Source organism: Phocoena sinus, chromosome 1 (assembly GCF_008692025.1).
Source record: "Phocoena sinus isolate mPhoSin1 chromosome 1, mPhoSin1.pri, whole genome shotgun sequence".
NCBI classification, from domain to species: domain Eukaryota; kingdom Metazoa; phylum Chordata; class Mammalia; order Artiodactyla; family Phocoenidae; genus Phocoena; species Phocoena sinus.
In genome coordinates this window covers 177,304,358-177,327,776 of record NC_045763.1, presented here as the reverse complement: position 1 = coordinate 177,327,776, position 23,419 = coordinate 177,304,358, and the positions used below count along the sequence as shown (strand labels likewise).

Here is a 23,419-nt window from a genome sequence, read left to right as displayed (position 1 = left end):
GGAAATGTGACCATAACCAAGCTATAAGTTCAGCCGAGCACATAGCTTATCTTTATGAAGAACTACGAGTCTCTGTATTATTTAACTCATTAACAGAAAAGGTGACTATAAATGTACTTAACTCAGTAGTTTTCAAAGTGAAAACTTATATACTGTATTTATTTCCGAAACAGAGGAATACTATGCCTGAAAAATCTGATGAATCATTTTATGTAAAGACTTTCATCATCCACATCCTACCCCACAGTACAGTTTCTGTCTTCTTGGGGGAATGGGATTTTTCTGGTGGGGCATGGGGGCGCGGGGAGGGTAGTATTAAAGTACCACAAAATGTTTTATTCACAATTAAACCGGAGACTTAAAAATCCACTGATGTTAAATCAGAATGAGTACAACACTTTATCAGGTTACACCGCCCAAATTTAAACTCTACTCAAGAACCACTTTGCTTGAGAAATAATAAAATCGGTGGCCAGACAATCACTTCTAGTGCCTACGCCATGTACATGAACCGCATTACATATTAAAGCACTTTAATCAAACTTGGAGGTTAAGTAGCTTTTAGTAAATTTAAAGTGGATAGAAATGGAATTCAATGGCAAACGAAATTCTCAGAGATAGGTCATTTACTTCAATTTGACATGGTATCACCCCACTTTTTGAATTTTGGCAATAAAACTGGTTTTATTTCATTAGCTTTACTCATTTAAATGGCACGCGTTTATAACTCCCAAGATACTCGTATAAACACTACCTAATACATAAAAAGCCGAACAGATCAATAACCTGAAAGTGTTATTACCTATTATGCATTTACTAAATATAATTCTTTATACATCTATTATACATTTTCAATTTTTCCTTAGTTATTATTCCAACATATGAATATAGAAACCATGCTGGGGTCAATATATATCCAAATGTGGCAATGAGTTGGCCAGAACATATAGGACATGCCATTTCAAAATTTCTAATGCAATTCTTATGTCAAATTCAGTCACTTCTCCCCTTTTTATTTCTAAAGTTAATATACCATGGTTAGAGTAATCAGTTGAATATCAAATCCAAGTGAATCATAAAAGTTCAGTCACGTAATATTAAGGCTCATGTGATTACATTTATTTTTCATGTTTCCTTTAATTTTGACCAGCTTTTGTAATGGCTGCATTTGTAATATTATAGACTGTTGGTCTCAAAAAATTTTATAAACGAATTAGTTTGACAACTAAGACTCATCTAATAGTTATCTGGCAAAGTGGCACTTTATTCCTGGCCACATATGTATATCTTATCACTGTTCCTACTGTTGACACCAATAAAATGAAATTGTTATGTAGTAAGAAATATGGCAACTAAATACCCCCTCCCCACCCTCCAAAAAAGAACAATGTCATCACTTTAATTTTATTAGGAGTCACAAAATTTTTTATTTAGGAAAAATATTTCCTTCAATGTTTATTAGATAATGAATCTTATTTAAATGAATAATTTACTTTTACTTTTCTGTGTAGACCAATTAAAAAGTATGCCTCTTTCCTTTCATAAGCAAATTCTATTTGTCTAATTCTGCATGGCAGATAAGAAATTAATACTTTATTTCCTTCTACCTTAAAAATTAATTATGAATTTTCCTCATTATGAATTAGTTATTTCTGTATGGACTGTTGTCACGCTGCTGTTAAAAAAAAGTTAGTAAAGGATATGGACACATGGGAAACAAACCATAAACTATAATACTAGTTTATAAGGAAATATATTAAACATTGTTTAAATATTAAACAGCAAAATATTCGTATATTAAATAAATAAGACTTGAATTTGTCTTGTGGAACTATAGGCCAATACCACCAATAATGGGGATGGTCTAGTGCAAAAGGTGGCCACAAAAGAAAAAAAACACAAAAAACAAAAAAAGGAGGAGACGACACAACATTTAATACTGGCATTGTTTTCGTAACAAACTGAGCCAGTGATTTTCGATCCTTTCTCAACATGAAATACCTGAAGAACAACTTTTTAAAAATACTGATGAACAGGTCTCATCCCAAAAAAATTAAATCAGAAACAGGATTCAGGCAACGGAATTTTTTAAAGGCCCCCAAATGATTCTAACGTACAGTCAGGGTTGAGAGCTGCTGACTGAAACCCACAAGCTTCTTACTGTTGCCTGACTCAGAAAAGGTGTCCTACGAATGAAGAAAAGGCGCTTTCTTTTACTGGTGAGACAAGACAAGGGTGTCTCCAGTTACTTATGGGTAAGTCAAACTTACTAATGCATACTTCCTTTCCATTAAAGTATCTGCATAGGACTCTTCATTCCCTACAGGGAATTACAATTACAATTCTGTATTTTTAAACTCCAAGACCAAGTAGAGTCAAAGTACTTTTTTGTAATAAATCAGTTACACTGAGAATCCATCACTCATTCGTGCACATAAATATGTACTGAATGCCTACTGTGTGCAAGGCACTGTGACAGGTGCCGCTACAGGACCTGGAGCCATGAGAGGATGAAGAGTGATGGGCTGGAAGCTTTTTTCCTTAGAATTAATGGCTATAAAATGAATTACATGGACCTAATTAAGGGAATGAAGGTTAAAAAAAAAAAAAAAAAAGACAAAAAGTACATACTAAGGGTTTGATTTTCAAATACATGAAACAGCATATTTGTACTTTTCCTAATGTTATTTCCAGAGCCTCTGAATACACGTAAGGCAAATTCAAGATAGAAAAATAAACCCTGTTTAAAGTAGATGTTCCCAATTTTAACCACACTCTATAAATTTCATACATAAGTATAAATACTAAAAATCTTTATAGAAAGGTAGTTCATGTCCACTTGTAGTAGTCTTAACAAGTAATCTTACATTAAAATATTACAGATTCTAGTCCTTGACTATTTCATCACGGAGAAAGTTTATACAACACAATTTATTTTGAAAACAGATTTATATGCTGAGAAATTCTAATGTGAACAAATTTGAGTTTTCTTTTCAAGAAGAGAGGATGCAGAGAAGGGAAGAAAGGGGTGGGGGGCAGAGTCTGTTCAAACCTTATAAATATCCTAAAATCTAATAATTTAAAACGCTGACTGCTTTCTTCCTCAGGAACCTAGTGAATTCCATATGAATAAATACTTTTTCTGTTCATTATTGGCATGGACTTTTTTGGTTACTTAAAAAATAAATATTAAGTGCTTCTCATTTTTACGATAGCATTAAATTTCAAAATGAGGCTAGGTAATGTCAGCTTAACATAAGAAAGAGCTAAATGTATACATAAAATATGTTAACCTACGAGAGATTCCTGGGGCGGGAAATGACATAAGATGAATGATCAGCAACAATTCTAGTGGCAAAAACTCTTTAGGGGAGTAAAGGTTCCAAAAGCTGCTTTTAAGTAATAAAAGGTGGATCAAGACTCAAGAAAAAAGCTCATTCGTTTTACCTTGGATGCAACACTCTAACGTACAGAAGTAGTAAAATATTTTACTAAGTTAAAATATAGGTTTTATATTTTATACGATATTGAATACGCACATAAAAATACCAGTGTTTTTATCTTGTTTCTGTTCAGACACTTAATTAAGCAAATATGTTCTTTGGTGTCTGGGAGAGTTTATCAATATTTAAAGATAATGGAAGATAAGAACATGCCTAGAAACAGAAGACTCAAAATCCTATACCATACAAAGAATCAAAGGTGGACTTATGAGAAAAGACAGTTACACTGCAGTAGGACTAATACATTTCTTTCCCCCAAATCATACTCTGGCTCCCAAAATAAAAAGTACTATAGCCTATAAGGTTTTTAATCTGTGTTTTGAGATTTTTCAAGTGGAAAGATATCACAGATAGAAATATATCATTCTAAGTTTTAAAATTACCAAAGTCAGTGAGAAGAATGTACATTCATTAAATGTATTCATTTTAAGTAAAGAAGTCTTGAAAAGCCGAACAGTTCAACCAAAGGTGATGAATTGTTCTTGACTTTTCATTATTCCTTTTTAAATAGAGAAAGTACAGATATAGTACACATACAGGCTGACATTTTGATTCATTCAAAATAGTCACATCCCTTTGCTTGGTTTTGGAAGTTCCAGAGACTAAAATTAATACCATTCATAACACAGTATTCTCAATAAAAGGAATTATAGAGCAATGAAAAATCAGAAGATGGCTTAGAGAGCCTTATAACCTCTACATATACACACTTTTGTAACCTGTATTTATTTTCTAAAGAAACAAATTTTAAGTAATGCTACTTTAACCAATGGAGAAAAAAATTCTATCAAAATATACAATTTCCATTACAGACTAGAAGGCTAATATTAAAAAAATAGTTGTAAGCCAAAAAGTTTGCTTATATGACAGGCATCATCCCTTTGAAGCATAAATCATCAAATAAGGTTTTATAAAAGATCGATCTGCGACCTTCTTCATTGATAAATTCATAAAGCTTGAGTCCCAGTCTCTAGATCACGGTGTATCCATGCTTCTTAATCCAGATTTCCAGAAAAGCGGGAAAACAAGTAATTCAGAATCTCAAGTGGGATTTGTGCTTTACCATGTACCTGAAAAATAATATTATAATAGGTTATAATGATTATAAGAATTCTAGAAGTTTTAGAATATTACATGTAAAAATAAGTTGACATTTTTTAAAACTTAAAATCAACACTGGAATAGGATGTTTTATTTTCTAAAAAATGGATACTGTAACCTTTGGGAATATAAGGATTTCTGAAGTAAGCCAGAAAAAACATTCCTCTTAATAATTTCTATAATCTAAGAGCTTCTGGCTAGAATAATAAATGATTCTCTTTAATATATTATCAATTATAACCACTGGGTTAACTCAATCACCTGTGACTTTGAGGAAACCCATAATATTCAGTGAGAGACCAAGAAAGTTACAGATTTTACAGAGCACCTGAAACGAGAACCACAGATTCAGTGGTATTGTGATCACATGCTGTTGTTAAATTTCCTATTATAAAACTGATATTATTGCAAAGGTCTTTAAGAACTCAATTTATACTAGTAATTAAGATATATTCAAAAACTGAACTCCTTTCACGAGCAGCCAGCTACCCATAACTCAAGTCCAGAGTCAGAGACCTTTTGGTGCTGGCAAAATACTAAGGGATCACTTACTTAGTCCAAGTTCCCTGGACAGACAGAAAACAAGGTTCAGAAAAGTCACATGGTTCATTCGAGCCGAATCACAAAATCAAGACTAAAATCTAGGTCTTCTGACTCAGATTTAGTGCTCTTTCTACCAAGCTATAAGCCCTTTCTCCCTTTGTTCAAGTCAGTATAACCAAGATATTGGTTAATTATCTATTTTAGAGCAACAACAAATTAGGTAATGTCTTAAAGGGGCTTTGGGGGATACGGTTCACAACTTTAAGAAACTTAAAATCCAATAAGGAGGCAGGAAAATTACTAATATAAGGCAGAAGTTAAGTGCATCTTAGGATCAGGATTACCTATCCAGGGTTTCCCAGAATCGTAAGAAAACTGGTCTATCCAGATGACGTTTGTGATAGCTGAGTTCTAATACTGTTACATCCCATTTCTGAACGTTTGGATCCAGACGAACTTCATCATATTTGAGATGGAAGGCTTTAACTACAGGGGGGGAGAATTAATACTCTTTATTCAAACTGCAACCAAAATTATAAAAATATTTTATAAAAGAATAAAAATACCCAAACACAGACATTAATCAAAAAAACTTAAAAAAAAAAAAGTCAACCTTTCTTCCACCAACCAAAACTGTATTATAACCAAAGTGATCTTTGAAATAAGAGGCTGAGCACTGTAGTATCTCCCAAAACATTCAATTAAACAAAAATTTACTGAGGCTTATACATGCCAGCCACTGGGGACTGAAATAAAAAATGAGGTAAAATAAAATGCATATGATCCAGTGAAGGATAAGAAGAAGAAAAAGACTACTCACATACAGTATGATAAAGGTAGTAGAATATCATAGGAACACAAGAGAATAGTACCTTTCCCACGTCGTAGGATTCAGAAAAGGCTTAGATAGGCAGGGTGGAGTAAGAATTACACAGAAAAGTGATCCAGTTAACAAAAAGAACATGCTCAAAGAGAAAAAGGTTTAGTCTAGGAACTAAAGAAATTTAACAAAATTGCATCATGCAAAGTAAGGTAGGGGAAAAAAAAATAACACAGGGAATGAATAAAAGCTAAGACCATAGAAGTTCAGAGCAATGCTGGCCTTGTAGGCCATATTCAGGAGTTTGGACTTTTACCTAAGAGATGTAGGGATTCACTGCAGAGTGTATAGCAGAGACTGATGATACAGCATACTAATCTAGAGGAGAAAGAGATATGCTCTACTGGGGAGAAGATACACATATGACAAGAAAGATTCAAGAGATAATTAGCAAGTGAGAACTAACGGAACTTGGTGAGAAATGAAAAGGGAAGAAGAAACAACTGGAAGGTCTCTGGAGAAGGTTATCTGGAAGTAGATATTTGCATGATATAAAAAGAGAGTCTAGCAAAGATCTAGAAGAGGAGGATTTCAGGCAGAGGGAACAGCTGATACAAAGGCCCTTAGAAGCAAGCTTGGAATGCCCTACAAACAAGAACAACTTTTGTAGGCAATGTCCTATATGAAGAACCTATTCAGCTATGATAAGAAATCTGAATTTTATTCCAAATGTGATAGTAAACCACTAGATAGTTTGGAGCAAGGAGGTGAAATTATCTGATTTTCGTTTTCAAATGCTATCTCTGGTTGCTGGGGAGATTAAAGACTCTAGGACTAAACTTCCCAACAAGTGTCTGCTGTCAAACGTTAGAAGGTGACCATAAACACTGACTTTGAATCTTCTTCCTTGATCGTCCTGCTGGACCATCCTCACCAGTTTATTATTGTATTTGCAATCAGTTTATCATCAGTGGAGTGTTAGTTTTACTTGTGTACATGGAAGATGTTTACCTTTTCTTTCCATTGTTTACTTTTTTTCTAACATATAAGATATGATCATTACTATCACCATTATCACCTACTATTAGGAGTTTCTAAAGAGAAAATGATTGACTGTTAATTTTTTTAAGTAGCTGATTTATAGATTGCTTGTTCCATACTGCTTGCAGACTTACTGGCTTTTGATGTTAACTAATCAAGGTCTAATTCCCTGATGGAAATACAAAATAAACCATTTGTGCCCCCAAAAAACACATAAATATTACTTCTAAATTATTTGCTTTCATAAATAAAGGTCTCCTCATTGAGCACATTTATTTTGAATTTAATTCAAATTAATCAATTTAAACCAATTCATTTAAAGGGACTATCCGTTATGGATTCAGAAAACTCACTTTCAAAATAATTATTATTTATATGTGTAAAAAATATTTTTTAAGTTTCTTTAAACCTTTAAATTAAATGAAGTCAATATTTGAATACTCTCTATCGTGCTTACTACATGTTTCTCTTTTCTAATGTTCTCAGTATGATTTGCTTTAAAAATCATTCTTAAAAATACATGAGTTATAAGTTTTAAAATGACTTATCTAAAGCCTTGTATAGGGCTTCCCTGGTGGTACAGTGGTTAAGAATCCACCTGCCAATGCAGGGGACATGGGTTCAAGCCCTGGTGCGGAAAGATCCCACGTGCTGCGGAACAACTAAGCCTGTGTGCCACAACTACTGAGCCTGCGCTCTACAGCCCATGACTCACAACTACTGAGCCCACGTGCCACAACTACTGAAGCCTGTGCACCTAGAGCCTGTGCTCCACAACAAGAGAAGCCACCTCAATGAGAAGCCCGCGCACCGCAATGAAGACCCAATGTAGCCAAAATTAATTAACTAATTAATTTAAACTAAATAATAAAGCCTTATATAAAGGCCTATAATCCCCTTTACTAATTTCAGTAGACTTAGTTTACACAGTATTTATTTTTCCAATAGAATACACAACTTTTTAAATTAAAACAATATCAGAGTCCAAAAAGGTTAAGTCACAAATGAGGAAACATATGGTTTCTCTCATCATACAAAGTATGTTATTAGCATGAAGCAATGGTGGCAAGCACACTTACACCAAGATACCATAAAACATCTTTTTTTTTTAATTTTAAGGTTTTATTTAAGCTAGTTTATCTAAAATGTATTTTATCATGTAATCAATATAAAATTATTGATGAGATATTTTATTTTTGTCCTGTATAAGTCTCCGAGATCTGGTGTATATTTTACACTGACAGAACATTTCAATTTGGACCAGCCAAATGTGGCTGGTGGCTTCTGTTTTGGGCAGTGCAGGTGTAACCAACCCCAGCAAGAACTCAGCCGCCAGTCTAGGGAATTCCCTGGAGGAATTCCAGTAAGTCCAGTGTTTCTTATTCATAAAAGACATAATTTTTAAGCCTCAGCAAAAATAGAGGAAACAAAGTTCTTCTTATAAGAAGCCAGTTATCTGGGGAAACAATGAACACTAAAGCAAAATACTTCACACAATTCAGAATTGTTCATTTTTTGCAAACTGCATGAATGTTGTCAAGGCTTTTTTGCAGGAACAAAGAAAGAAAAGAAATAGAAAGGTGCTCTTAAATAGTATTTCGGTAGATAAATGATGGCATGACAAAGGGACAACATAATACAGAAGATTAAATGAAAAAGTTTTCACAATGATTAACTCAAAAATTTGAAGAAATCATCATTTAAAAATCTTGATCAACAAATGTATGTAACCATTTCAAGCATGAGAAATAATATTTTGGGGAATTCCCTGGTGGCGCAGTGGTTAAGAATCCGCCTGCCAGTGCAGGGGACACGGGTTCAAGCTCTGGTCCAGAAAGACCCCGCATGCCGCGGAGCAGCTAAGCCCGTGCGCCACAACTACTGAGCCTGCGCTCTAGAGCCCGCATGCCACAACTACTGAGCCCGCATGCCTAGAGCCGGTGCTCCACAACAAAAGAAGCCACCACAATGAGAAGCCTGCGCACCGCAAAGAAGAGCAGCCCCCGCTCGTCACAACAAGAGAAAGCCCACGTGCAGCAATGAAGACTCCATGCAACCAAAAATAAATAAGTAAATAAATTTTAAAAAAATAATAATATTTTTTAAAAGCTATATCTGGTTACAAGCTCAAATCTCTCATAATTTTGAAAAGATTTTATTTGGAAATTTTATACAATCCAATATTTAAAATCTTTTCTAAACCTTTGTATTTTCTTACTGTGCAATATGAAGAAAATATAATTTTTTTTACCAAGTACCCTCAATTTACTCCTATGCTATATAGAGATTATCATTTTCTATGTGGGTTATGGGGAAAAGGTGAGGAGCTAGAAGAGTAAAGAGTTAAATGCAAGGAGACCAGCTAAAAGCTAAGAGATAACATATTTCTAAATTTCTGGCTTAGGCAAATTACTAAAAAAAAACTGAGGCAAAGAACAGCTTGGGGATGACAGAGGGTATAAGACAATAGATTCCGCTTGGAACAGGTTGAGTCCTGATACACCGATGGGACTTCACAAGGAGTCACCTGGTCATCAGCGAGATAGGCAGACCCAGAATATCAAGCCAGAGACATAACTTTTATAAACAGAGGATACAGATGGTAACTGAAAGCTATCAGATCTCCTTGAGAGAGTATGTGTAATTATAGGAGAAGAGAAGCGGGAACACAAATATGTCACTGAAAGCCAGAGGGAGAGCAGCTAGTGTCTGAGAAAATGTAACAAGCCCTCAGAAAAGAACATTTAAAAAGGAGGAAATGGATCGAGAGTAAAATTCTGATAAGGAGATCAAAAGTATCCAATATTTGGGTCACTGGTGAGTCTGGCGGGAACAGTTTAGTGGGCAAGCAAGAGAGCACAACTACAGTAGCCTGAGAATCAAACAGAAAGTGAGTGAGTAGAGACAATTCTTTCAAAGGCTTGGCTGTAAAAGGAAAGGAGAGCCAGCTAGAAGAAAAGATGAGGTAAGAGGAAAGGGTTTTGTTTCCCTTTATGATGCAAGTGGCAAGAGTACTTTCGTTGTAAATGCTGATAAGTAAAGAAGGAAAGTTGAAGAGAAAGAATACTTCTTGGAAGAAATTTATTATTGTTAACTTTTTAAAAAATCTCTAAGTTCTTATCTAAATTTCTGAAGACTAACAATCTGAACAAAACAACAATGAATTTAGAGAGCATTTATATCTTGAAGACATTCTAATCATTTTTTATTACAGTATTATTCAACAAGGCAAGCAAGTAGGTAAAACACAACAAAATTAGTGTTCACTGACATTTTGCTTTCATTAAAACTCCCATTCTCTCTACATCTTTGACTTCTATTTATCAAACCTGTGCATTACTCAGGTTTCTGAAATAACATAAAAAGCTACCATCATATTAGAATTCATTTTTAAAACTGAATGAAGGCAGGAGAATAAGCAATTAAAAGCTTTCAAGCCTGGGCAGTTTCCAGCCTGGAAGAATGGTGGTACCACTAACAAAAACTAAAATTGTTTTATTTAAAAAAAAAAAAAAACAAAACTGGGTTTCACAGTAGCATAGTCTACATTCATAATAAGTAAAGTTGTTATTTCTAACAAACATACCTGTTTCATGAGGATGATTTTTAAAAAGTAATTTTACTAATGTTACTAACTTAAATGGGTACTCAAATTAAATGATAATTAGACTATCCCTACCAATAAAAAGACAAGCTTAGGGCTTCCCTGGTGGCGCACTGGTTAAGAGTCCGGCTGCCGATGCAGGGGACACAGGTTCGTGCCCTGGTCCGGGAAGATCCCACATGCTGCGGAGCGGCTGGGCCCCGTGAGCCATGGCCGCTGAGCCTGCGCGTCCGGAGCCTGTGCTCCGCAACGAGAGAGGCCACAACAGTGAGAGGCCCGCGTACCACAAAACAAAAAAAAAAGAAAAAAAAAAAGACAAGCTTAAATTCATCTACTTTTGGTATATCAATACATACCAAAATATGGTCAATAAAAGACATAAGACACATGAAATCTATCCATTTAACAGGTATCTACTGAATGCTTCCCAACGCCATGCTCTCTTCTGTGCTGATGATACAACAGTGAACGAGGCAGATAAGGCTGCTCCCACCCTGGAACTGTCATTCTAGCCAGGGAAGACTTACAATACAGATACGAAAATAAGATAATGTCAAGCAACAGTGAGTGTTACCACTGCAGTAACTGGGAGGAGGTAACGGCTACTTCCAGGGTGGTCAGAGAAGGGCTCCCTAAAGGACAGAGTACTTACTTGGCTGAGACCTAAATGAACAGCAAAAGGCCAGTCGTGCAGCAACCACTCCAGATAGTGGGAGTAGCAGGCGAAAGCCAACCCATTTAAAAACTGGCTAACAAAGTGAATAAAAGTGTAGGGACATGCAACAGTATTAATGATTTATTAATGTTATGGGATAGGCAATAATTCACTGTTAGATATAAGTACACAGAAAATATTAATGTTCCAAAAAGGCTTTAAAATATTTCACAGGGGCTTCCCTGGTGGCGCAGTGGTTGAGAGTCCGCCTGCCAATGCAAGGGACACGGGTTCGTGCCCCGGTCCGGGAAGATCCCACATGCCGTGGAGTGGCTGGGCCCGTGAGCCATGGCCACTGAGCCTGCACGTCCGGAGCCTGTGCTCCGCAACGGGAGAGGCCATAACAGTGAAAGGTCCGCGTACCGCAAAAAAAAAAAAAATGTCACAGGTGCTTAAAAATTAAAATATGTGGTACTTAACAGGAATCTTTTGGTATACACATCACATGTGCATAGCCATGCAGGAGGGAGGGAGGGAGGGAAGGAGGGAAGGAGGGGAGGAGGGAAGGAGGGAAGGAGGGAAGGAAGGAAGGAAGGAAGGAAGGAAGGAAGGAAGGAAGGAAGGAAGGAAGGAAGGAAGGAAAGCAAAAGCATTTCTATATTAGATAAGCAGTAAAAATAAAGAGACTCTTACTTTTAGCAAATATGTCGACTGGTGATCCATCAGGCAAAAGCCACGGCCAACCTTTGAACTGCCATGCAGGACCTTGCACAAAAACTGCTACAACCCGGTCCCTATAAATAGAAAAGAAGGAAGGGAAGAGTGGAGGCTGAGTATCTCAAATATTCTTGGTTACTATAATCCTTATGGAAAGAGTCTCATCCTTATTCCTGCAATAGTCTCCTGTCAATACTTCTGTGAGGCAAACACAGTACTGCATTACCATAACTTTTCATTATAATGTTACCATTAGGGTACATAATGATTGCTACATTTCCCATGTGTTGTTTTTTACACCTAAGTCATTTAAACATAATTACATGCACAGTCCTATACGTGATCCTTTTAGCCTTTTATCTCTGCCCCTTCTATTAATTAAAGGGCCCATTTTGCTTATGCAACAGGGAACAGTAGTATATCTGTTAATTGAAAAAGTTAGTTTTAAAAGAAAATCATTTAAAATTCAAACGCATCTTAAATATTTCACTTTAATTATAAATGTTATAAATTATAATAATTTGCTAACCATTTTATAAAGCTCAAAGGCCTTATTTTGAGTCCTTCTGATTATCTGGAAAATAATCTGAGTACAGAAATCACCTAAACTTTTAAACGTTTTCAATTGTTTTACAGCTGTTTCATTCACCCTAAATTCTCTAAGTTTTTTTTAAAGCAACTTGTTTTTCCCAGCCATTCAACTTCATTTTCCTAAAAAGCACAAATCTCTTTCTAGGCCCTCATATTTCATTAGCTTCCAGAAAATTTAATTAAACTGAGAAATTATAATAAGTACGAAAGCCATACACAGTATAAGCCTACAACTAAAGAGGTGGGAACAAAATCATAACATCAACAATAATAACTAACACTCATTAGTTTTACTACGAGCATTTACTATGTGCCAGTGCTGGTCTAAGCAGTTTACTTATGTTAACACATTTAACCTTCAAAACAACCCTGTGAGGTAAACTATTATTACCCCTATTTTACAGAAATGCACAAGCATACTAGAGAACAGTCCACTAGCCAGAAGAGAGAAGGAGGGAGGGGAGGAGTGTGAGAAGAGAGCAGAGAGAGGGAGGGAAATCAATGATTGATCTTGTGCACTGGTTATGCTATTGTCCTGTATGGGGGCTAAGAAATCACATGAATAGCCAACTCAGTGTTACAATGGAAACAGTTCTGACCTTACAACTCCCTGAAAGGGTCCTGGGAATGCTCAGAGGTCCACAGACCACACTTTGGTAATCACTGCATTAGATGGAGACTCTGTACATCCAACAGAATATTAAGCCAAAGTTACCTTCTATTCAAGTTAAAGACTTACAGCAGTGATCAAAGTTACTAAGAAAAACCACAGCTTAAAATTCTTAACCTGCTCAAAATCTCTAAGGCTAAAATTAAACCTTAAATTAAAAAGTTCCTCCTTCATGGCATATATGCTCCATACTGCCTAAACCATCTTTGGTAATGGAGCACACTATTAAATGGCCTCTTAATTTTATGATGTAACTTGCACCATACAATAGTTGAAGGTCCAAGGTACCTGCCAAAGTAAAGAGGATTTGCTAGACAGAGGTCCCCTAGATCCTAGTGCGTCTCATAGGGTTAGCAGGTGAGCTGGATAATAAAAATACTATTCCCAGTGAACTCCTGAGAGGACAATTAACAGAGAACAGAAGAAAGGTAAGGAAAATGTTATCCCTAGGTTATGACACCAATGGCTAGGACCTCATATATAACTCAAAGTATTTCTGTTAGGTACTAAAGGAGAATTCTAATACAAGAACCCTTGATTCTTTAGTAAATTTTTAACATACTAATATTCTCGATGGCTTGACTTCCTAACATCTGAAGACTAATAAGTACTTCAAAGGTAAATTTCAGCTAATGCATCAATGTGTTACACTCTCTATATCAGAGAAATGCACACTTAGACTTTGTATTTTTACTCTGGCTTAGATTAATTAAACAATTTAAGGTAATTCATGTATCTGAATTTATACGCACTTTATATTACAAAGATTGGGTTGGCCAAAAAGTTCGTTTGGGTTTTCCGTAACATCTTACAGGAAAACACGAACGAACTTTTTGGCCAAACCAATAGCTTAATATTTTATTAAAGGACATTTTAATGCAATAAAAGAGCTGAACTGGGGTGATGTTATTATTTTTGTTAAATTATTTCCTTACAATAAAAGTAACAATGCTTTCACTTATCACTTCTTACTAAAAAATTTGAATTCTCCAAATCAAAAATCTAAAACATAGGCCCTCTAAAACAACATTAGTCTATTTGAAAATTTTGTTCTAAAAGCTGATCCAGAATAAATGGACAAGTGGAAAGAATTTTTACTCTCCAAGTTTTCCAGAAGTTTGTGTTTCTTCTTATAAGTAAAATAAAGTTTAGACATCCAAAATATATTTCTTAGGTATTACTAGAATGTTAACATTACTGATGACCAAATTAGACATTTTAACACAGGTTTCAAGGATAGGTTCTATCTAGAACTCATGATAAAATTTGATACTTGTTCATTACACAAAAAATTAACGACTATGTGAAAAATACAGATTAATTTACCAGTCTTGAGGCATTAGTTTAAGGGGCTGGTCTACTACTCTGTAAGGAACTGTGACACTAATTGCAGTGCCCCCTGGTTGCATCTGGTCTTTTCTTCTCTGTATTAGAGTTTCATTTTCTCGTTGGCAGCCTTGTTTCTTCTTTTCATCTGATGGGACAAACCTTTCAAAAAACAGAAATGATTCCACAGGAATCGTTAAAAAGAAAAGAAATCGTATTTTGAAATGATTTTTTAAATAATGATAGTTTTAAACCAAAAACATTATTTTTTGATATAAACCCACTCTGCATGTACAGATCACAATGCTTGAAGAGTATGGGTCTTTAATTCCCATGCCAAGTAGAACTCAAGCTCACTTAGGCCAGAAGTCAGTATGTGTGTGTGTCAGTCTCACACACAGACACCCAATTTATATTCCTTCATCTAGCATTTAGTATTCCTCAAGATTATATAAACAACCACACTAATCCTTGATTTCTCAAATGCTAGTAAGAGGGAAATTTTACTATAACTCAAAGGTCACTTGAAATGGAGCTGACGTGGCTAGCTAGGTGACTCAGTCTACCCAGGAGCGTCAGCAAACATCCCTTTCCACATGGTAGCCACCACTCCCATCAGGATACAGAACATGTGCAACAGACCAGAAAAGTTTCCTCCTGTACCTTTCAGTAAATCCCCATCCTCTTCCCCCAACAGGAAACCATACAATTCTGCTTTCCATCACCACAGACGAGTTTTGCCTGTCCTACGAATTCATATATGCGGAATCGTACAGAACTGTACTCTTCTTTGCCCAGCTTCTTTCATTCAATTTAATGTTTCTGATATTCATCCATGCTGAGGGGTATATTGGTAGTGAACTACCAATGAATTCTTTTTTACTGCTGAATAAGATTCTATTGTATGAATATGCCACAATTTTACACATTCTCCTGTGGTACATTTGGGTGGTTCCAAAATTGCGGTTATTACAAATAAAACTACTATAAATACTCTGGTATAAGTCTTTTTGTGGACGTATGTTTTCACTTCTCTTATATAAATACCTATGAGTGGAACTGTTCAATCACTGGGTATGTTTAACTTTAAAAGAAACTGTCAGAAAGTTTTCCAAAGTGGGATAAAGTATGAAGAACATTGTAAAGGCATCTCTGAGCTAGCTAGCAAGAAGTAAAGAACTCTTGGGCCAAAGACTGAGTAAAGTAGGGAACTCAAAGAGGTTAGAATAACACTGCAGACTTCTTTCCATCCACGGAAGGCACTGGCAAACTAATTAAACTTAAGTTTTGTCTTTTATTGACACTATATTTCACTAGACTCCTGGAAGAGGAAACAAGGCCCATATTCTGCTCAAGGTAGAGAATCTAACAGAAGTTCCTTCTTTCATAAAGCTAGGACTCTGGGGGTTAAGTTCAGTATAATATAAATAATGTAAACTAGAAATAAACCCAGTGCCCACCCATTTTCCTGCCCCCCATGTCCACCCCAGCCCTAACCAACACCCTGACAAGTGCAAGAATAATCAAATCTCGGAATTGCAAATTGGACCTCACTTGGAGTTAACGCAAGAGTTAACAACCCTGACCACAGTGACTGGTTCGGAAATAAGTGTGTTATACAAGCCAGGCAGATAAGACTTAATCCTGGCATTTTTGGTAACCTGGAGTTTCTGATGGTCATCTTTGCCCCTGAAGCAGGAGAACCTGCTTAAGAGACAGAGAGACTAACTCCTGATCACTTCATTTAGCACTGAGTCCAGCTGTGTCAGAAGCCAGGACTAGTTATATTGAGCTAATAAATTATTTTGTTTTGATAAGGCTACTTTGAGTTGGTTTTTAATACTCAGAACAAAAAGTGCTCTAATGAATACAACCAGCAATGATACACAACTGATTGGATGGATATTTGTGATCTGGAGAAATATTTTGATATTAACTGACTCATCCAATATTTGCAATTTATTTATTCCACTTTGCATTCTATGAGGGTGAAGGAGTATGGGTGATATGATTAAAGTCATTACTGTTTAAACAAGAACAGTTCTAGTAAAATAATTTTCTTAGTATAAAATGCAAATGAGTTGACATACCAAGGTTAAGTTCCAGATTTTAAGTTTACGTTATTTTGAAAAACAGAACAATTTTATGGATTATGTCACAGATTAAAAATATAGTTTTCGGGAATTCCCTGGTGGTCCAGTGGTGGTTAAGACTTCACCTTCCAATGCAGGGGTTGCAGGTTTGATCCCTGGTTGGAGAGTTAAGATCCCACATGCCTCAGGGCCAAAAAACCAAAACATAAAACAGAAGCAATACTGTAACAAATTCAATAAAGACTTTAAAAATGGTCCATATCAAAAAAAAAAATCTTAAAAAAATTATAGTTCCTTTCTGCTAAATAAAAGAAGTTGAAATTGGGGAATTCACAATAATTTCTGAATGTTAAACCTCAAACTGAGAATTTAACTTAAAGCAATGTTAGATTGGCTATGCTCCCAGGTGCTTAGCAGACACAAACGCAAATCTTCATTCTGGAACTCAAAGAATTTCCACAAGAAAAAAATTCCAAGGAAAATGAACAGAAATTACTAAATGAAAACCATTAAATGAATAGTATAAAAAACCCAAAACTAAACACACAAGGAAATGAGGTATAATGAATGAAACAATAATCAAAAGAAAATGATTAGCAAGGACTTCTAGTCATGCAGCTATCAAAGACCAAACCTGTAAAACAAGCCTAAAATATGTACAGGGAAAAAGAAATTATTTTAAAAAAAGAGAGAGAGACCAAAGATTTGAAAAAGAACTAAACAGGACCACTAAAATAGAAAAAATAAGATATCTGAATTTTAAAATGGAATGACTAGACTAGGGGACGGCCAAAGAAACAAACTACAAGTTATACCTACAGAAATGATCAAGAATGCAGGTGACAGAGCAACAGATGGAAAGTAGAACTGTTTAAGAGACATGGATGATGAAATGAGAAAGTCTTAAAGTATGTCTCATTTAAATCCCAGATAGAAAGAAAAAAGGGGAGATGAAGGGAGAACACACAGGTAATATCTAAAGAGATAAGAGCCAAGACTTCCCAAACTGATGAAAAACACAAATCCATAGATTCAATTCTGAATCCCAAGGTGGGATATATAAGAAATCTACACCTAGGTACAGCAGATAAATTTAAAATGATCTTTAAAATAATAAGATAAAGCAGATTTCTTTCAAAGGACTGATTACCACAGCTGACCTCTTCATCATCAACAAAGGAAGCTAGAAGGTAGTGCAATAATACCTTCAATGTAATAAGAGAAAAATTAACTCCTCTATGGTTTTCCAGAGTGGTTGAATCATTCTGCACTGCATGTGGCAGCAGGGAACACGAACTATTTATGGTCCAGTGTAAGCTCCAGTAACCGTTCTGCCTGCTCTTCCCCAGGCCTTAAGTGGTTCCCTCACATGTGTGTGCTGAACAGTACTTGACTAATGCAAGGGGAACCCTCTGCCTATCTCTGGAGCACTCTCTCCGTGCAATCTTTCCTCTTTGGAACTCTGCCCTGTGAGAGGACCATCGTGGCCAGAGTCACAAGTGCCATCCAATCAGTTTATTTTAAATAAACTTATGGTCCCAGTGAAACTTCTCTCAAGATCATGTTTTAAAATGTAAAATATGCTTTTTCATATTTCCATGATACAACCTTAATTCTGTTATTTAAAATGTTAAAGGTGAAGGCAGGTTTTATTTTATTTCGTTTCATTTACTTAATTGAAGGGCTAGAAAACTGAAGAATCCTCAATTTTACATGAAACCAAACAGAATCTATGCCAACATGAGCTATGGGTTACAGCCAGTACTATAATTGTGTGGAGGAGGTTTCAATTATGCATTAATTACATAGCAAAGCCTCCAGCTGACTCAAGCTGCAGGGGAGATGTCAGCTGCAATGAGGTGTTAAACAATGAAGGGAGTGTTTTAAACTGAGGAGAAAAATTGGGCATGATCTATCCAAAGAAGGTAGTCTTGTTAAATTGTTTGGCTTCTCTGTAGTAAGGCTAAGGAGAAAGATGCTAAAATTTAGTTTGTGATTTCCATGCACTACTTGCTATCTTTATTATAAAATAATATTTTATATTATTATCAGATCTATTTAAAGAGATGGGCCAAAATAATTATATTTCATATTCATCCAACTGTAGATTACTTGAGGAACTGCAGACTGTAGATTATCTGAGTAATCCACAACACTGTCGGAATACTAAACTTCACAAAAAAAGCCTAATAAAATATAAAACCTAAAAATTCCTTCTTTCCACATTGTTATTAGGGAAAGGTTCACTGAAAATTTCACTCTAAAGTACTAAAGAAAAAACACTATACGAATACACTTGTATGTGCCAGTTAAGTAGGTTTTTATACAGCTATTTAAGTCACAGGCACTCAAAATTCAATTCTGTATTTGGTAAAACCTGGAATCAGCAAGTATTACAACTTATTTTGCTACTCATTTTTAATTAGTCATAAGTTATTTAGAAGCAGCATGATTTTCTTTTTGGAGGTGAGGTTGTTTTGTTTCTTTTTTAAGAATCGTCATCGTTATTTTACTGAGAAAGTTAAGCAACTGGAAATTTTAACACAGGATACAGATTTCCTCTTCACTTCTTCAATTATCTTTTACTGATGTCTAGGTTAAAAAAGTATGGTCCCTCCTCCTCCCTCTAGGAGGTATATACATCTAATTATTTAAAGTTCATATTACTTTTTTGGTTCTTTAACCAGAATTTGGAAGTGAAGAGAAGACAACCTGAATTTGTTTTAGAACCTCTTCAAGCTCTTCAGCTGGAGCAAAATAATTCACGTTAAAAATTAATACAATAATACCTTCTTCGTTAAAACTTTAGTCAGAGTTTCTATAATTTTCCCCACAGTATTCAGATATAAAAGAATATGCTGTTTTGAAATTTATATTTAAGACTATCTGTAAAGCCTATAGCACTGAAACTGAATTTTTGCTTTCTCAAAATAAATACTGCATTAGTAACACTAATTCTCAACAATAGTTCCATGTCCTATGAAAAGAACAGTTTAAGAAATTACTTACTTCAGGTCCTGTAGAAGGTCCTTTGCATTAAGCATGGTTATTAAAGAGGTGGTAGCTGCAGGAATTATGATAATGGGTGTTCGAGATCCTATAAGGACAAAATTTTAAAGGAGCAAATATGTTATTCAAAGGAATTATAGTTACTTTCCTAATTATAAGTTAGAAGTTTGTAAATTTGTAATTTTAACTCTTTTGAGCTAAAAAATATTTTAGTCAGCAGTGATACTCAGAATATTTAACGATCAGGATGACTTGAGCACTGACTACTCAGAACAGACACCAAACACAAACATTTGGTATAACTGCACAAGCATGCAATCAGCTCTGATTTTGTAAGCTAGCTTACTCACGTTTACTTTTTTAAAGTAAGTTTAGAGTCACAGGCACAACCTTACCTTTCTTCTGATTTGGGGGAGGTCTGGCTTGAGAAACTGTAAGAAAGAAAAAAATTCAAAATGTTGTTATGAAAATCACATTCTTATTTTCAAACCTACAAAGTAAATAAGGCCTAAAATATTTGTATTTACATATGACTAGTTGTAGAATTTTTAAATGTATTGCAATCTTCTTAAATAATATTAAGTTATTTCTCTGCTTCACAAAACCACTACAGTGCCTTAGCACTTCAACAATCAGTGGTCACAAGGAAAGGGGATACATGGGCATTGGTAGGCACTGAGTATCTACATTCATGGATGCTTGGATCTAGAAAAGGAAGCAAATAAATAACTTCTGAATTAACTGATTACACTGTAATAAATGCAAAAACAGAGTACTACAAGAGCATCTAACTCTGGGGGAAGGGCTGGGAGAGGGAAATGTACTTAACCACTGTGGAGGAAAAACAAAGACATTACTGGGGACTAAGACCTAAAATATTTACCTTTTTCTCTCTTTTTAAAATTTTTTGGGTTTTTATTAGCAGAAGAAAACATTATAGGCAATGAGTCATGTAAAGGTCTTTATTCTGGAATTGCCCTATTATCAATAATTTTGAATACATGTTATAAAAACAAGAATATTTGTATCTTTTCATTATTTGTATATACAATGGACTTTATAATACACAAAAATATTTGTTGGCATAATAATGGCAATATCAGCCTAGGTTAAGATTAACATATTTTACAATAAAAAGTGCTGTATGTTCAATTTTCAGTATTTATTCATACAATAAATTTTTATTGACTGCCTTCTATGTGCCATGTGCTGTGCTACAATTAATTTTTTTAAATCACACACAAAAAAATTCAACAATTTAAAATTCTAATTCAACATTAGTTCTCAGAGATACCACTTTTAAAGGAAAGCACACACATCTTTGGAATATGTTCCATTTTAAAAGCAGTAAAATGCTAAATTTTAACTAATACTTTGTACTCCTTTATATAGCTATTTCATTGTGAGAAAATACTATGTAGTCCACAAGTATGATTCTACTAGCCACAGAAAGCAGAGAAAGATATATACAAATACAAGTTCACACACATATTTATTATGGTGTTCCCATCTTTCTTCTTCCTGAGAAAAAAATACTAAAACTTTCTTAAATTATTTTTAGAAATAGTACTCATGGATACATCTGACATGTATACATGGATACAGCTAGATAGTGTCATCTGGAGTATAATACAATCTCAATAAATACTTAGAATTTGCTGGCGGGATACAGGAATGATGGGATGGACAGAGAGATGGATAAACTGGAGACGGAGGTGCTGAATGACTAAGGAGAACAAAGAAATCTTCAATGAACTACCATTGATTTGCTAAGGGAACCCACAATGGACCCTGGAATATAGGAAAAGATTCTCTCAAATCAAGGCTGAGAAGACTTAATGTAGCAAAAACACAAAGTATAAAAGCTCACATATTAAAAAGAAACTTTAGGTGTTTAGTAAAAAAACAAATACAATTAAGGACTAAGACAGGGACATGAAGGTGAACACGCTAAGGATAAGCTTGATTTAAAGGATGGGGGACCAAAGAGCAGAATAATACGAGTCCACAAGGAGAGTGATGGAGAGCAAGAGCCTGTACTCGGATGATCTCGATTCTATCCCCACTGTGCCGCTTCGCAGGCATATTACCCCGGCACGCTAAGATGAATGCTGCTCAGCTTCAGTTGTCCCCAACCATAAATCAGAGACAACAATTTCTACATCTCGATCCTGTTTTAAGAGTCTTAAAAACATCAAGGCAAGTTGTCCAGGTCCTGGGCCCTGGGCATATTTACCATTCACTGAACCTCGTGGCCACTGCTGACGTTGTGCCTCTACCACTACCACCGCCTTCCGCAAACGCAATGACCGATTGTTTACAAGCTGAGAAGAGGCAACTACTGTTACTATGCTTGATTTCAAATATAATTAATATTCTTTACTTAAATATTTATTCACAGCCTATGTACGAGGCACTCTGCTAGGTTCTTATTTTTATGATGATAAATAAAACAGAAATAATCCCTGCCCTCAAAGACTTTTCAGTAAAATAGGGGAACCAGACCATAACAAATAGGCAAACAAACACATATAAACAAATTTGAATACATAATATTAAGGAGCAAAGAGAATGTATACTGATATTATAGTGTCCTTTAGACAAAATGCTTAGAAAACGTCTCTCAAAGGAAATGGCATTTAAGCTGAGGTTTGAAGGACAAAAAAGAGCCAACTTGCAAAGAACAAGTGAAAGAACAGTCTTGATAAGAGGTAGGAATGTGGGCAAATGCCAAAGGCAGGAAGAAACTGTCATGCTTATGGAACTGCAAATGTGCAGACAGACCATGGGGACAAAAGGAAGAGTGGCAGGAGATGAGGTTAAAAATACAAGTAGGAGCCACTTTATGTAGGGCTTTCTAGGCAACGTTAAGTTTTTATTTAAGTGCCACTGGAAAACCCTGTAACTTTTAAGCCAGAAAGTGACATAATTTGATTTTCACATCACACCTTCTGTAAGGGAAAAACAATAAATTTAGATAAGGGATCAAAAGGGGGACAAGGGGGACAACCGTGGGGCTTCCCTGGTGGCACAGTGGTTGAGAGTCTGCCTGCCGATGCAGGGGATATGGGTTCGTGCCCTGGTCTGGGAAGATCCCACATGCCACGGAGTGGCTAGGCCCGTGAGCCATGGCCGCTGAGCCTGCACGTCCCGAGCCTGTGCTCCGCAACGGGAGAGGCCACAACAGTGAGAGGCCCGCGGACCGCAAAAAAAATAAAAATAAAAAATAAGAGGGACAACCGTGAAAGCAGGAAGCTTAGTTAGGACTATCACCGATATTCTATAGTGGTGCTACCCAAATTATGTGCGGTTAAGCATAATGTTTTTCTGTAAACTTTCCAAGGTCAACTAAATAAAATACAGTAACAATGAACAGGTAGAAAACTGGCCATGCACCTGGATGTTGTGCCAGTACTGTACCCTCAATTCCTATCTGTATCTTGTTAGGGACCAGAACTAAACAGGTAATGGACTAATATCAATACTTTAAGATGCACTAGTCTAGAGAAATGCTGGTGGCTTAGACTTGAGTTGTGGCAGTGGAGATAAAGAGAACAGATAAATCTGGAATACAGAAAAGGTAAATTTGACAGAACTCACTGACATATTAGATGAGAGGAATAAGCAAATGTGAAAAATAAAGAGTAACTCCTAAGTCTTGGACTTAAGAAACAGAGTTGATAGCAGTGTCATTTATTCATGAAGAAGCAGAAGAATGTGAAGTAAGACATCTTGGGAAAAATATC

The 23,419-nt window shown here is 35.5% G+C and overlaps 1 protein-coding gene across 1 annotated transcript in view; it reads right to left on the bottom strand.

The window, feature by feature from the left end:
* Nucleotides 1–385: 385 nt before the first annotated feature.
* The window catches only part of CDC73 (cell division cycle 73), an 89,147-nt gene continuing 66,113 nt past the window's right edge, over nt 386–23,419 (bottom strand). The window contains exons 12-17 of the mRNA XM_032647199.1: nt 20,069–20,104; nt 19,674–19,761; nt 14,572–14,733; nt 11,961–12,061; nt 5,492–5,633; nt 386–4,573 (exon numbers count right to left, since the gene is read on the bottom strand). Coding sequence (XP_032503090.1) covers nt 4,537–4,573; nt 5,492–5,633; nt 11,961–12,061; nt 14,572–14,733; nt 19,674–19,761; nt 20,069–20,104 — 566 coding nt within the window. The 3' untranslated portion in view covers nt 386–4,536. The remainder of the gene's footprint in view (nt 4,574–5,491; nt 5,634–11,960; nt 12,062–14,571; nt 14,734–19,673; nt 19,762–20,068; nt 20,105–23,419) is intronic.